This window comes from Heterodontus francisci, chromosome X (assembly GCF_036365525.1).
Source record: "Heterodontus francisci isolate sHetFra1 chromosome X, sHetFra1.hap1, whole genome shotgun sequence".
Classification (NCBI taxonomy): Eukaryota; Metazoa; Chordata; class Chondrichthyes; order Heterodontiformes; family Heterodontidae; genus Heterodontus; species Heterodontus francisci.
Window position 1 is genome coordinate 1,591,935 of NC_090421.1, and position 15,743 is coordinate 1,607,677.

Here is a 15,743-nt window from a genome sequence, read left to right on the forward strand (position 1 = left end):
TCATTACATCACGTCAGTGAGTTATAAAGTTTAATATGTGTGAATGCAGATGGGAAAATTTGCTGGAGAGGATTGCACACCTGCACACAGCCTGTCCAATTTTTCCATCCCTTTAATTTAAAGGGATTTAATTTAATTTAAAGGGCTGCATTGTGGACATGAGATCCTCATTCCCCCACCCTCAATATTTCTTGTACATGCTGCACCTTGCACTGCTTTATGTCCAAACCCCAAATCTGCCTTTTAATCTGCCCCTCTCACTCCCTGCACCAGATATCCATTGCCACAGGTTGTGCTCGTGGGTCTGAGGATTGAGCTCTCCATTCCTAAAGCTGCTAGTCTCCATCTCAACGACTTGTGTCAGAGGCACTATATAAATACAAGAAAATGTTCCAAGGTGCTTCACAGGAGTATTATCAAACAAAATCTGACACCTGCCACAATATCTTCTGTGGCTCGATGACCAAAAGCTTGGTTAAAGAGGTCGGTTTTAAGGAGTGTCTTAAAGGAAGAGTGAAAAGGAGAGGTTTAGGGAGGGAATTCCAGCGTTTGGCGATTTTAAAATTGGGGATGCTCACGAGGCCAGAATTGGAGGAGTGTAGATACCTCGGAGGGTTGTAGGGTGTTAGAGAGATAGAGGGCGAGGCCATGGAGGGATCTGAAAATGAGAATTTTAAAATTTGAGGTGGTGGTCAACTAGGAGCAAATATAGCTCAGCGAGCACAGGGTGATGGACGAATGGGCCCTGGTGAGAGTTAGGACACGGGCAGACAAGTTTTGGATGAACTTAAGCTTATGGAGAGTGAAGATGGGTGGCTGGCTAGGAGAGCATTGGAGTAGTCCAGTCTCGGTAAAAAGGCAGAGGTGAGGGTTTCAGTAGTTGATGAGCTGAGGCTGGGGCAGAGACGGGCAATGTTATGGAGGTGGATGTTGGCACTCTTATTAATGGTGTGGCTATGTGGCCACAAGCTCATCTCTGGTTCAGATATGATACTGAGGTTGAGAACAGTCTGGTTCACCCTCAGGAAAATGTTAGGGAGAGATGGAGTCAGAGGCTAGGGATTGGAGTTTGTAGTAGGGACTGTCGACAATTACTTCGGTCTCCCCAATATTTAGTTGGAGGAAATTTCTGCTCATCCAATACTGGATGTTGGACAAGCAGTCTGACAACTTGGAAACAGTGAAGGGGTTGAGAGAGGTGGTGGTGAGGTAGAGCTGGGTGTCGTCAGCATACCTGTGAAAATTGACTCTTTTCAGATGATATTGCCGAAGGGCAGCATATGGATGAGAAATAGGGGGCCAAAGAGAGATCCTTGGACACTAGAGATAAAGGTGTGGGAGTGGAAAGAGAAGCCATTCCAGGTGATTCTTTAGTGAATCTCATTGCTGGTATTTTCTGTGCTTTGCATATGTGTGAGCTCAGTGCCACTTGCCTCTCCTGAGACCTCTGTGCCTGTACTGGACATGCCCTCCACATCTACTTTGCACATTTGTAACTCATGCCCTGTATTTCCTGCTGGTACCTGACCTGATTTTTTTTTTTCCCGCACTTCTGGGCACACTCAGCCTCTGTTTCTTGTAAACCAGGAGTTTACAATGTCCAAAGAAAATGTGTTGGATTACGCAAACTGTAAATGGCATTCCCCCCCCACCACCAAATCAGATTTTGAACTGTGTTTCCAGAGGAGAAGTCGGGGTTTAATTGATTCGTCCTCTGCTTCTACCTTCCCCAAGGGATCAGCTCTGAAACCCCAAAGTTCCATCAATTTAAAAAAAAAAAAAATACCCTTTGAGAAAAGAGCGAAGAAGTCATGGCTCACTGAGCTGTTTCTGCCTCCATTGTGTGGACTACTAGAGATGGTACTTTGTAAATGCCACATCATACCATTATTGTCAATAAAACAGAATAGGAATAATTGGCCAAATTATGCACATGTGTGGTTTAACTTTATTCAGTAGATTGCAATTATGATCTCGAAGTGAAACTTTTCAGTCATCGTTTTTCAGTTATGGAGGATAATCGCATACATAACTAACTTGTTTCTAGGTTGAATTATCTAACAGCATCATTTAATCTTGTATGGTTTTGTTTAGATGTTCTATCATGCAACACAATGTGTTTTCTAACACTTCTGTCATTATAAAACAGCGCATCATCCCATCAACAGTGAGCAGCGATGCAGGCGATCCAGTATCAGATTTTGAATCCTCCACATTGGAATTATTTTAAAGGTGGACCTAAGTGTGTGGTGGTTTAAGGAACCAGATTTGATTTCAACAAACCAGACCTGGCAGAGTTTTAGTTCTTGAACAGTCTTGTTACTCTGTAGTTGTAAACAGTTTCCAGTATTTCTGACCTTCATGGATGAATATTGCCCTGAGCTATTAAGTGTGTGGGTTTTTTTGGCTGGGGAACTGGTGCGTGTCACATGGGAGGACAGGGGTGTAAGGAGGAACAAGGGAGCGTGGAAGGTCTGATAGGCTAAACTGCATTTACTTTAATGCAAGAAGCCTTGCAGGTAAGGCAGATGAACTCAGAGCATGGATCGGTACAAGGGATTGTGATATAGCTATTACGGAAACGTGGTTGAGGGATGGGCAGGACTGGCAGCTCAATGTTCTGGGGTACCAGTGCTTCTGGCGTGACAGAGGTGGAGATAAGAGAGGAGGGGGAGTTGCACTATTGATTAGAGAGGACATCACAGCAGTACTTAAGAGAGGATATCCCGGGGGGAATGTCCAGCGAGGCCATATGGGTAGAACTTAGAAATAAGAAAGGGGTGATCACTTTGATGGGGTTATGATATAATAGTCAGAGGGAATTGGAAGAGCATATATGTAGGGAAATCACAGAGAGGTGTAGGAATTATAGGGTTGTAATAGTAGGTGATTTTAACTTCCCTAATATTGACTGGGACTGCCTTAGTGCTAAGGGATCAGATGGGGAAGAATTTGTTAAGTGTGTCCAGGATAGTTTTCTGAAGCAGTATGTGGATAACCCTACTAGAGAAGGGGCTACACTCGACCTCCTCTTAGGAAATGAGGCTGGGCAGGTGGTTGATGTGTCAGTGGGGGAGCACTTTGGGACCAGTGACCATAACTCTTATTAGCTTCAAGATAGTTATGGAAAAAGGATAGGACTGGTCCTCAAGTTGAAGTCCTAAAATGGGGGAAGGCTAATTTCGATGGCATCAGACAGGAACTCTCAAAAGCTGAATGGGAGAGGCTGTTTACAGGTAAAGGGACGTCTGGCAAGTGGGAGGCTTTTAAAAGTGAGATAGGAAGAGTTCAGGGCCGGCATATTCCTGTTCGATTGAAGGACAAGGCTGGCAAGTTTAGGGAACCTTGGTTAACAAGGGATATTGAGGGTCTCATCAGGACAAAGAGATATATGTCAGGTATAGGCAGCTGGGATCAAGCGAGTCCCTCAAGGAGTATAAGGGATGTAGGAGTACACTTAAGAAGGAAATTAGGAGGGCGAAAAGGGGCCATGAGATTTCCCTGGCAGATAAGATAAAGTAGAATCCTAAAAGATTCTATAAGTATATTAAGAGTAAAAGGGCAGCTAGGGAGAGAGTAGGTCCCCTTAAGGATCAGTGTGGTAATCTATGTGTGGAGCCACGGGAAATGGGCGAGGTCTTCAATGAATAATTCTCGTCTGTATTTACTGTGGAGAAGGTGATGGAAGCTAGTGAGTTCAAGGGAGGGAACAGCGATATCCTGGAGCATAACAACATTACAAAGGAGGAGGTGTTGGAGGCTTTGAAGCGCATTAAGGTGGATAAATCCCCAGGGCCTGACCAGGTGTATCCTAGGATGCTATGGGAAGCAAGGGAGGAGATTGCTGGGGCCCTGGCAGAGAATTTTGTATCATCGTTAGCCACGGCTGAGGTACCGGAAGACTGGAGGATAGCTAATTTAGTGCCTTTATTTAAGGGCAGCAGGGATAAGCCAGGGAACTACAGGCCAGTGAGCCTTACATTAGTGGTGGGAAAGTTATTGGAAGGGATTCTGAGCGACAGGATTTACATGCATTTGGAAAGGCAAGGTCTAATTAGGGATAGTCAGCATGGCTTTGTGCGTGGGAAATCATGTCTCACGAATTTCATTGAGTTTTTTGAGGAGGTGACCAAGAGGATTGACGAGGGCAGGGCAGTGGACGTTGTCTACATGGACTTTAGCAAGGCCTTTGACAAGGTCCTGCATGTTAGGCTGGTCCAGAAGGTTCGAACACATGGGATCCGGGGTGAGCTAGCCAATTGGATACAAAATTGGCTTGGTGATAGGAGACAGAGGGTGGTAGTGGAAGGTTGTTTTTCAGAATGGAGGCCGGTGACCAGTGGTGTGCCGCAGGGATCGGCGCTGGGCCCTCTGTTTGTCATATATATTAATGACTTGTAAGTTTGCAAATGACACCAAAATTGGTGGTATAGTGGATAGTGAAGAAGGTTGTCTAAGGTTACAACAGGATATAGATCAACTGGGAAAGTGGACAAGGGATTGGCAAATGGAATTTAACGCAGACAAGTGCGAAGTGATGCATTTTGGGAAGTTAAACCAGGGCAGGACATATACAGTGAATGGCACGGCCCTGGGGAGCGTTGTTGAGCAGAGACACCTTGGGGTGCAAGTACATAGTTCCCTGAAAGTGGCAACACAGGTAGACAGGGTGGTGAGGAAGGCATATGGCATGCTTGCCTTCATCGGCCAAGGCATTGAGGACAAGAGTTGGAACGTCATGTTGCAGTTGTACATAATGTTGGTTAGGCCGCACTTGGAGTACTGTGTGCAGTTCTGGTCGCCGCACTACAGGAAAGATGTGATTTAAGCTAGAGAGGGTGCAGAAAAGATTCACAAGGATGTTGCCTGGTTTGGAGGGCTTGAGTTATAAAGAGAGATTGGATAGGCTGGGTCTGTTTTTCCTGGAGCGAAGGAGGCTGAGAGGGGACATGATAGAGGTATATAAAATTCTGAGAGGCGTAGATAGCCAGAGTCTGTTTCCCATGGTAGGGGTGACTAAAACTAGAGGGCATAGATTTAAGGTGAGAGGGAGGAGGTTTAAAGGGGATCAAAAGGGTAAATTTTTCACACAAAGAATAGTGGGTATTTGGAATGAGCTGCCAGAGGAGGTGGTGGAGGCAGGAACAGTAGCAACATTTAAGAGGCATCTGGACAGGTACTTGAATGAGCAAGGCATAGAGGGATATGGAATTAATGCAGGCAAGTGGGATTAGTATAGATGGGCATTATGGTTGGCATGGACGTGGTGGGCCGAAGGGTCTGTTTCTATGCTCTACGGTTCTGAGAAAGTTCAGATTTCAGAAGTTTAAAAAAGAAAGTTCTATTTTATTGTCGTCTCAGTCTCACATCACACTCCAGCTGGCTAGGTGACCAGCTCTGACATCTGCCAGTGCCAGTCGCCAGCAGCTAGGATGTGTTTGAGAGAGGCCTAGGTGACCCTTCCCCTTATTTTTCCTCCCTTGCAGTGAGGAACACCTGATCTCTGTGTGGTGTCTTTATTCTTCTGCCCTCCCCTCCCATTGCCAAATGTGGCTAAGTCTACCTGCATAGTGTACTGCAGCTGAGAAATTATCTTGACTGTGATGTGCAGATTATCTGGAAAAAAACCGACATCGAGTCCTTTTCTGAAGGTTTCTCCTCCTGTGCTGTTGATGTTTCAGGCTATGTGATAATATCTGCCTTTGTCAGTTTTGCTGTCTGCTACAAATATGGACCACTGGAGGAGGAGAGAAATGTCAATCTTCTAAACTGGGCCCTGCAACTCATTGGACTATTACTAATGTACTGTGGTATTCAAGTACAACAAGTTGCCCTGGCACTCATCGTTGTAGCTTTCTGCATCAAGAACCTAGAGCTTCCATTTAGGTGGACGTGCACTGCATGCAAGTAAGTATTTTGTGTGGTAACTCTTCCCATTGATTGAAATAACTGCATATTTAGTTGTGCTAAATGGGTAAAAACAGATTTCTTGCTCATGTGCCTGGAGCAAGTTGGCATTCTGCTACAAAGCAGACTGGAGAAAAATAAAACCGATTATTGTAGTGAATATCTTGACACTGTGGCTTTGGAAAAGGACTCTAACCCCAGTGCTAGAGTATAGAGCCACCAACCAGAAGAACAGATTTTGAATCCCAGTCTCAATTTACACTTATACATGGGCAACAACATACGCAGCACCTTTTAATGTAGAAAATGTCCCAAGGTGCTTTGGAGTTGCAATCATAAAATGGATGCCAAGCCGATGATATGAGGAGGGGTGACTTACAAATTTGGTCAGAGGTGGGTTTTAAGGAGGGTCTTGGAGGTGGAGGGATTCGGGGAGGGACATTTCTTAGAGGCCAGTTTTGCCAGGCTTGTCTGACATTCAGATTAGAGAGGGGAAACTGATCGGGGGATAGATGATTCCAGGTCTCTCTCAAATAGGATTCTTGGATTGAGGAAGGAATGTTCAGCTTCTGCGTGTTGGGAATCTGTCCCAGTAAAGGAATGACTGTGGGAGTGTTGTGTAGCACTATGTTTGCATATACACTGTCTTCACAAACAGTACTGATGTGAACTGTCTCCCAACACACTTGTGCTTATCTCAGAAGGCAGCTTTCACAGGCAAACATGTATGATCTAAAACTTAACTTTATGGGATTTATTGTGCCTCAGTCAACCGTTTCCCTTTTCACTACGGGGTTGTAATGGATAAAAGTGGGGGTGAGGGAGCTCAGGGTTACTCCTGATCTCGCAACATAGGCAGAAGAGCACCATGGTGCTATAGCTCAAAGACACTGGCTCATTCAGTAGTTTTCATAGCCAGGAGAGAATTGCTGTTGTCTATTGGTGTGTAATGTCCCAGACAGAATTGTGTGTATTCATTCAAAAGGCACATGTGCACTCTTGTAGAAGACAATGAACAGAAACTAGTTTAATTTCACCAATTTTGGCCTGGCTATAATTTGGATGAAAAGCTTAAACATTAAAAATGTTAGATTTTGATGTTGGACAGACCCCTTTTTCTATTGCAAGTTCTCTGAGCCATTTGCTGGAGTAATGAGAGTTCTTGGCACAAAAATGTCAAGGACTCAAAGTTCGCCTGATCTGTACAAAAGTGGTTGTGTTAGTTTAAAAAAAAACATGGACAAAGGACTGAGTGGATCAAAGGGTTAAAGCAGTGTACTGTTTCTGAGCATTGAGCAAATGTTCATCCCAGAGTGCAGGGATGAAAGTCTCTTTACGAGTGTACTTTTAGTGCATCAGGTGGATTGTGGAAGGACAAAGATGTTTGCTTTTCCATCCCAAAGTTCCATCCCCATTACCAATTTACTGGTATGCTTGTTCTAACTTTCCCATCTGGGGAGTTGGCTAATAGAGATGAGCTGTTTCTTCTGATCCTTTTAAACTATGCTAAGTGTCTCAGACACATGCTGTAGTATCATTTGTTGTGGGTTTATACCAGAGTCATGCAGCTTCTAGGAATCATCCTGTGCTGTTTTCACTATGCACCCAGTGACTATAATTGGAAAGTTGCTTTTTAAAAAAAAAAAAATAAAAAGTATGAAACTAAAGCATTAAGTTGCATGTTCAGAGTTCTTCCGCGGGCATGCACATCCCCCCCCCCCCCCCCTACACGAATGCATTACTATGAAACTACAATGTCCGACTTGCTGACCCCCATTGGTATTGTACCAGTAAGCACAATGTAACTGCAGTGTTAAGAAAGCAGAATGATGTGGGGACACCACCTAGGGGCAGGTTGTAGACTGGTGGAGGCCTAGAAACAGTTTAATTATCCGACCTTCAGATTGTGTGGTGGCTCCTAAATGAATAGGGAACTTGAAAAATAATAAATTCCCATAAGGACCCAGGTCAATTGATTGATCTTTCTAACAGTTAAGTTCAAATAATTTTCTTAGATATGTAATAAACTTGTGATCCTGAAATAAGGGGGTTTGGGATACACACATACATGGGCGGCACAGTGGTTAGCACTACAGCCTCTCAGCTCCAGCGACCCGGGTTCAGTTCTGGGTACTGCCTGTGCGGAGTTTGCAAGTTCTCCCTGTGTCTGCGTGGGTTTCTGCTGGGTGCCCCGGTTTCCTCCCACAACCAAAGACTTGCAGGTTAATAGGTAAATTGGCCGTTGTAAATTGCCCCTAGTGTAGGTAGGTGGTAGAAGAATGGTGGGGATGTGGTAGAGAATATGGGGTTAATGTAGGATTAGTATAAATGGGTGGTTGTTGGTCGGCACAGACTCGGTGGGCCGAAGGGCCTGTTTCAGTGCTGTATCTCTAAATAAATAAAATAAATATGAAAGAAGAGTTTAGAAAGTGTTTCGACTGTTGCAGTGAGGTAAGCCCTGGAATTGGAGAGAAAAAAAAACTCTTAAAACATCTGACTCAAAATACACAGTGACCTTTCAGAATTTTTTAAACTCTAATTTTAGGCGAGTGTTCAAACTAAGAGGCAAGCCAGAGCCCCTAAAGCTTCTAACTGAGGAGGAATATCAGAGACAAGGAGAAGTAGAAACACACAAAGCCCTGGTGGAGCTGCAACAGTACTGCAGCAGCCCTGAATTCAATGCTTGGAAAATGGTGTCCAGACTTTCAACACCAAAGAGGTAATTATTGTCTGCTGTTTAAATCCTCTTGCACTTTTACTGACTTCCCCTGTCCCCTGAGAAAATGGACAAAGAGCCTGTTCCTGGGCCTTTGTTAGCACTGTCCTTGAGCTAGTAATCAGGAGATGTGCAAGAGCAGTCTGGATAACTGGTTTTCCCATTCCGAGCCTGCTGCTTTCGCAAACCATGTATGAGTTTGCGATTTCCAATTATTGATCAAGGCCGTTGCTTGACCTCTGCAGCATACACTTAATGTAACACTGTGCTTCATGTTTGATGCAAAATTGTAGCACCTCCCTGTCTGTCACAGCTGCATAGTATGGACCGTGAAATGTGAAAGCTGCAGTCAGGGAAGCCAGGTTTTCTGAAAAAATACATCATCCCTTGGGTATAGCAGCTTCCAGAAGGGCCACAGTGGCTGTGTGGAGTATTTATTGTGTGCAACAAATATTTAAATGCCATGTATATTGGAAAAAAATCAAAAGGAGAGCATGTGGTGGCTGAGGTGTGTCAGTTATTTTCTTCAGCTTCTCCTCACATCAACAGCCCGGGTGATCTGTTCCCAGGCATCTGTGAATGCAGCTTTTGAAACTATCCTTTAGGGGGTGGGTGAGAGTAGCCTTCAATGACACTCACTCATTCTTTCTTTTCTCTTTCCCTTTCTCCCTCTCCTCCCTGTCAAATGGAGAAAGTCTTTTGACGCCACATTTGAGTGACGAGTTCGGTATATGGGGTGGAGTCACTGGTGCTAGCTCACATTCTGTCATTTTGGTGTTGCACGCTGAAGTGCTGATTTTTTTTTTCTCCTTGGGAATTCATCAAAATATTTTTGTAATAATTAAAATGAGATATTGGTGCTTGGAAATGGAATGTTTTTACTTGAGCTACCTAATTTCAGCACCATAGATGTCCATCTCAGGTAAACATGGATGTGATGCAGAGTAAAGCTCCAACAATCACATTATTCCACACCCCCACTCCACCAATTGTCCTAGTGTGAATCTTGCCTCTTCCCACACCAACCATCAGGGATCTTTGAGTAAAGTTGTCAGTTTGTGCCAAATTACCATACTTTTATGCAATGTATTTGAACCTGGTTGTGTGCTCAACTCCTTGTGTAGAAATCTTGGAGTAGGTGACTTGGCTCCAAGCTAAAAAGCCAGCTGGTCTACTGTATCTTCCAGTTTCCCCCATTGAAAGATTACTTATGACCATTCCTGATGGTAGAGATGCTCCATTAATATCTCAGTAGTTTGGTACTTGAGGATAGGCACTGAAACTGGTAGAGCTCTGAACACACAACCATAAATAGGAGCAGGAGTAGGCTAAAGGCCTGTTCAGGTATGAAATTGAAACCCGACCCAACCACATCCAACCCGGGCCCGAGTCCTTTTGATTTTTTTTTTCCGTACCCGACCCAACTACCGTAATGAAGTTAATTATATCAAACATACCTTGTCCAAATGTTGTGATCCTCCATTCTGGCAGCAGGCTATTCCTGCAGAATTGTGCAGAAGTTCCGTCCCTAAGCAAGACAGCACTGCGTCCGCATCCAGCCCGAAAGCCGCACCCGGAAGAGAGACCTGACCTGGACCTGATACATGCCGTCTGGTCAGGTTTGGGTCAGGTAGCCATTCTTTAGAGTAGGCCATTCGACCCCTCGAGCCTACATCGCCATTTAATAAGATCATGGCTCCAGAGGGCGGCGCAGTGGTTAGCACCGCAGCCTCGCAGCTCCAGTGACGTGGGTTCAGTTCTGGGTACTGCCTGTGCGGAGTTTGCAAGTTCTCCCTGTGAGCGCGTGGGTTTCCGCCGGGTGCTCCAGTTTCCTCCCACAGCCAAAGACTTGCAGGTTGATGGGTAAATTGGCCATTGTAATTTGTCCCTAGTGTAGGTAGGTGGTAGGAGAATGGTGGGGATGTGGTAGGGAATATGGGGTTAATGTAGGATTCGTATAAAAAATGGGTGGTTGTTGGTTGGCACAGACTTAGTGGGCTGAAGGGCCTGTTTCAGTGCTGTATCTGTAAATAAATAAAAATTAAAAAAAAATAAGTTGTGGAAGCTGCAATTTTAATCAGGAGGTCTGTCATCACTTTTTTTTTTGTATAAAAGTTAAATTCATTTTTTTCCAAAGTACCCTGAAGGCTCCCCTGATGGCTCAGTTGGCAAGTGCATTGCTGAGTGTGGGACTGAGTCATGCGGGTAGGAAACTCCTAGGTTTGATCCCCAGTCTGGTGTTAGTTGACCTCCGGTAGTGTGATGGTAGGAGTGCTCCAATTAGCCTCAGTACCCTGGACTTTGGAAAGGGTTTCTGTTTCTGGCTGCTCTCCAGTGATATCTATTGGAAACTGTGTGGTTGGAGACATAAAATAAAAGGAAGATGGGACTCGGCTGTGGTTGCCCCTTTGTTGAGCTGCTTGCTGAAACTCACTAGATTCTCAGTGAAGAGTGGCTTTTGGATATCAGAGGCCTGTTGGTGCTTAAGGATCCATACCCCAGGAGTGGTGGGGCAAAATTGAAGTGTGTTTTCATAATTCATGGATAAGGTGATTCTAGTGTTACGACCAGGTGAGACAGGGGTCTAGGGGTTCTCTCTCAGCCTTTGCCTAGTTTAACCGTAATGAGGTTTGTATTTTTAAAACGCTGTGTTTTTAGTTCCCCCTCAGTTAATCCTTGTTTTCTGCTTTCCAATTGCAAGGCAAAGAAATCCAATCAGACAGGTTTTCTTAGATTTTAAACAAGAAAGATGGAAGTTTTATCAATCTTGAACTCTAATTCGGTTAACGAATACACGGCACGACCACACTAGCATGTATACACGATAAACACACACAGATAGAGACAGAAAAGGTAGAAGGAATAAAGGGCAAAAGTTTGAGGTGCTATCTGGTAGTTATTTACGATCCTTTAAGTTCAATGTGGAGTCTTTGATTGCCGGTAAGTCTTGCTGTTTGTTGGGGCCCAGTGCACACTTCAACTTGTTTCAATGTAGGAGTCTTTTTTCTCTCCTTGAGGTTTACGTGTCTTCAGTGGGTCTGGAGGCCTATAAGAATGCGAGAGAGAGCTCTCTTGTTCTAGGTTCAGTCGTAGTATGCAGTCTGACCTCAAACTGTCCTGTGTCTAGTTCAAAAAGCCAGAACCAGCTGGTTAGTTATGTAACCAGCTGGCTTAACCACTCCTGTGTTTGTGGATTCCAAAGCTCTCGGTTGTAGGGTGTAGTGCTTTCTCTTACCCCAACAAGATGTTGATCACCATTGCCCAGCCCAATCTCTGTTAATTGAATCAGTGAGCAATTCTTTTGTCTCTCCAAGCACTGCCTCTTAGTATGCAAATGTCCTCCAGCCAAGTGTCTGGTGATCTCTCTCTTTAAATAAGTAATTTCTTCACTCCAGCAACAGTTTAAAATTAATGTTCATATGACGAAATTAATATGCCTCATTTTTAGCAGATAGGGGTCTTCATGACACTAGCGAATAATAGTCTTTCCAAAAATGTAAATTTGTATTTTTAATTGCATGAAGTATTGTATGTATGAAGTATGTTGGGAAAATGAATGTTGTAAGAAAAACAAATGCTCATTATGGTTTAAAATAGTTTTTTGATTTTTTTTTTTCAATAGCTGTTGGGTTTGGGACATTGGTATGACTATGGGATCTGTGTGTCATCCTGCAGATTTGCTGACTTTGTTGAAGGGGAGTTTCACCTCAATCCCAACGAAATTTCTGTTCACGAGCAAGAATACGGACTAGGTGGATTGTTTTTAGAGGATGAAATCTATGACACTGGTTTTTATGACGAATGTTGAGACTGGGCCTCGGATAGCAAATGTTCCCCAGTCTGAGTGAGGTTCGTGTTTTGGAGACCAAGCCTCTTCCCATACAGGGGGCAGCTGTTTACACTGCTTCTTGCTTGACTTGTCATTTGAAATATCAAAATGATCAAAAAGACAAATTGCAAAAATACACTCAGCAATTCATTCAATTAAATGTGATCTGCATCCAAACTGGACTGGATTAGGAGTGCTAGGATTGATACTGCATGTGCAGGGCAGTCAAGATCCAGTTTGCCGAAAGATTGAAAGGTTTGGTGTAGTGACCCTGAATTTGGTCTTTTCTCAGGTGCTTGTATTTTTAATGACTTTATTGACCAGTCCTTGATTTTTAAGAATTGGTCTGTTAATGTTGCACTGCTTGAAGTTCAAGGAAACTTTTTAAAAAAAAAACAATTACACTGGAAATAATAACTGCTGTGATCTATGAAGGTGGAGAAAGAGTCACAGATAGCAGTTCTGAATCCTTTTAACCGAGAAAAGGAAAAACCATTGGAGATCTTTCTAAGGCTTAGCTGAACTTTGAAAAAATAACCACTTACATTTTTAATTTTTTATCTTTGTCAGCAAAATTTAGGTTTCATAAAATGTAACTGTAAAACTCTGGTCCCACCACTCTTTTTATCGCCATTTATCAGTGGGAAGGTTGGATACAAATTGCAAAATTTCAACAAGTTAAATAATTCTACACATACATTTGAAGGCATATTTCAGACAGCTCAGTTGTGTTGCCATTTGATTTTTTTTTTTAATGAAGTATTTACTTTTTTAATGTTTTTCTGTACTACAAACTCTGTTAAATGTGTGTCTTTGTTTAAGAATATAAGATTAACTGCAGAGCAGTTTAAGTCAGGTTATATCAACTGTGATGTTACCAAGTTTACCAGACTTTGGTGTATATAATTTGTATCTATGCAAAGAATGTCTTTTGTCATCAGAACTTTTTCAAAAAAATGTAGTACAGTATAAGGAATTGTGATTAACATTGCTTTTTCTGTCTCTCTATTTCAGCAATTTTTATCTTGTTTTAAACACATTTAGTCCTGTCCTGGAAACGCTCCTATGCCTGATGGTGCAGGAGACTGAATTTAATCAAAAAAACTTTGGGGAATAATCTCTAGCCTTATAACCATATGTTCCATTCTTATCTAGCTCCACAGCTAGTCAGGTCCAGTAACTCCTTTAAAGCTTGTACCCAAACAGTGTTAGCAGCTCCTGCTGAATGATGGAAAGATATAGAAATGGCTTAAGCCAAAAGTAAAATGAACTATTCTCCATGGTGACATTCGCTCTTCAAATCTGTAATTCAGAACAAGGTTACTTTTCCCAAATAGTTGCCATGTTTTCCCTTTTCCATGGAACTGTTAACTTGATTATAGGTGACTTATTTTCTATTCCTCTAATCTGCTCTACAGTTTGGTTTCAATGTCCCAGAGGGTTAAAAAGAATCTGAGGGAGAACTGTTGGGACAACCTCCCCTGCCCTGTTGTTTAAATAGTATTACTAGAGGACATTTTCTTGCCTCTTGTTCCATTGAGGCACCCTCCTGCTTTAAAGGGAGAGGAAGTACCACTTGCAAGCCAGAATTTTCACAATTTTAGGAATGACCAGAATTAACCACATGACATGAGAAATATTAAAAATCTCCATTCATTGAATTGCAATGCTATGCCTGATATCCAGATTGAGAGTTTATCTGAGCTCATTAAATTGCACAGTTAATCTCGAGGTAGCTGAACAATGTGGAAGTGTGTTGCACTGTTATGGCCGGGGTATTTAGCAATATAAACCCTGATTTGGAAGTGGAATTGTGACTCAAGCGTGGTACTGCTGGTCACCTTTATGTGAGACATGGTGTTATGGAGTGTGGACCTCACAGCCACAGTTCGTTTGAACAAATTTCATTCCACTCTTGCCTCTGCTATCTGCAACGAATTAAAGGAAGAGGTACTTTCCAGTTTTGCCCATCAGTGTGACTGTGGTGCTGCCGAGCATGCGTTGTATAATTCTGACGCGTTCGTGTGGGTTAACGAATGAAAATCATATCAGCTAGCTCTGTGGAGCATAGGCACATGATTGTTGGGCAGTATTTATTGATGCAGCTGTTCTCTCTTGGGATCTATGGAGCTGCTGTGTGTTGATTGATGAAATCTGGCACTGTTATTGGTGTGTACATCATGATGCCTTTAATGACACTGAAATTATACCTGAATTTCAAATAATAGGCAATACCCATCTGATTATCGCACATCACCAGTAATGGGCACGAATGTCCTGCGACATAGTATGTGTTTTTAAATCTTTGAATATTGTTGCATTTAATGTTGAACACCGATTTTCAGTTTTGGGAAAATGCACTGGGATATTTAATTTCATGAATGTTTTGAATTGTAATAAACAATTGCAGAAAATATTGTTTATGTTTTGGGGGGGGAGGGAGTCATGGATGGGAAGAGGAGGTGATTGCCACTGTCTTGTTGGGGAGGGCAGGGGGTTCCTTTTAAAAAGCATTTTTGTACATAACACTCGGGCACAGAAGATCTGCAGAGATCAAAGACAAGTGACCTGCTATCTCCCGCCTTCTGGTGATAGGGAAGCACCTGAGCTTTTGTGTGCTATCTTCCTCCACTAACACAACTGACAGAATTCTAGTGGACTGTTGGCATACTCTCCTGTCGCACAAACCATTGGTCTGCTCCAAGTTTGTTTACCGTTATAGGCTGAAAGGTATGGCACCAGAAAAGTGCAAGTTTGATGCCGTGGTTAGCTAAACATCCAATGCCAAGTTGTTTAAGCTTTAAAAAATTGTTTTATTTGGGGCCCAAGAGCAGGTTTTAGAAAAGCTAGAGCTTATGGAGGGTCAAGGAAGGCCAGCAAGAAATGTCAGCGCACAAAACTGAGGATTTCGGCACCAATGGGGATTAAAAATATAATAGAAGTGCACTTCAGCCCCTTGAGGCTGTTCTGCCGTTGAATTAGATCATGGCTGATCTGTCTCTCAACTCGATGTATCTGCCTTGGCTCATTACCCCTTTATACCCTGAGCCAACAAAAATCTATTGATCGCAGTCTTGAAAAATTCAATTGACCCCCAGCATCCACACCCTTCTGATGCTCAAAATTGAGCGCAGTACTTCAGATAGGGTCTGACGATGACTCTACAACTGAAGCCAGGATGCCAGTATCCCTCAGATAATGGCTAATATTCAATTGGCCCTTTTAATTACGTGTTGACGAGGTAAGGGTGGTAATGTTGTGAAAGTAAGCAATCTTTCATGGAAAAAATAA

At 43.0% G+C, this 15,743-nt stretch overlaps 2 protein-coding genes across 4 annotated transcripts in view; one reads left to right on the forward strand and one right to left on the reverse strand.

The window, feature by feature from the left end:
* nemp1 (nuclear envelope integral membrane protein 1) overlaps positions 1 to 14,831 on the forward strand; it is a 30,706-nt gene extending 15,875 nt beyond the window's left edge. The window contains exons 7-9 of one of the 2 annotated variants that reach the window (XM_068024886.1): positions 5,682 to 5,907; positions 8,453 to 8,626; positions 12,246 to 14,831. In XM_068024886.1, the coding sequence (XP_067880987.1) occupies positions 5,682 to 5,907; positions 8,453 to 8,626; positions 12,246 to 12,375 (530 nt within the window). In that variant the 3' untranslated portion in view covers positions 12,376 to 14,831. The remainder of the gene's footprint in view (positions 1 to 5,681; positions 5,908 to 8,452; positions 8,627 to 12,245) is intronic. The other variant, XM_068024885.1, reaches the window with a different exon arrangement.
* Positions 1 to 15,743, reverse strand: part of LOC137358686 (ORM1-like protein 2) — a 185,054-nt gene that overhangs the window by 23,959 nt on the left and 145,352 nt on the right. The window lies entirely within an intron of this gene.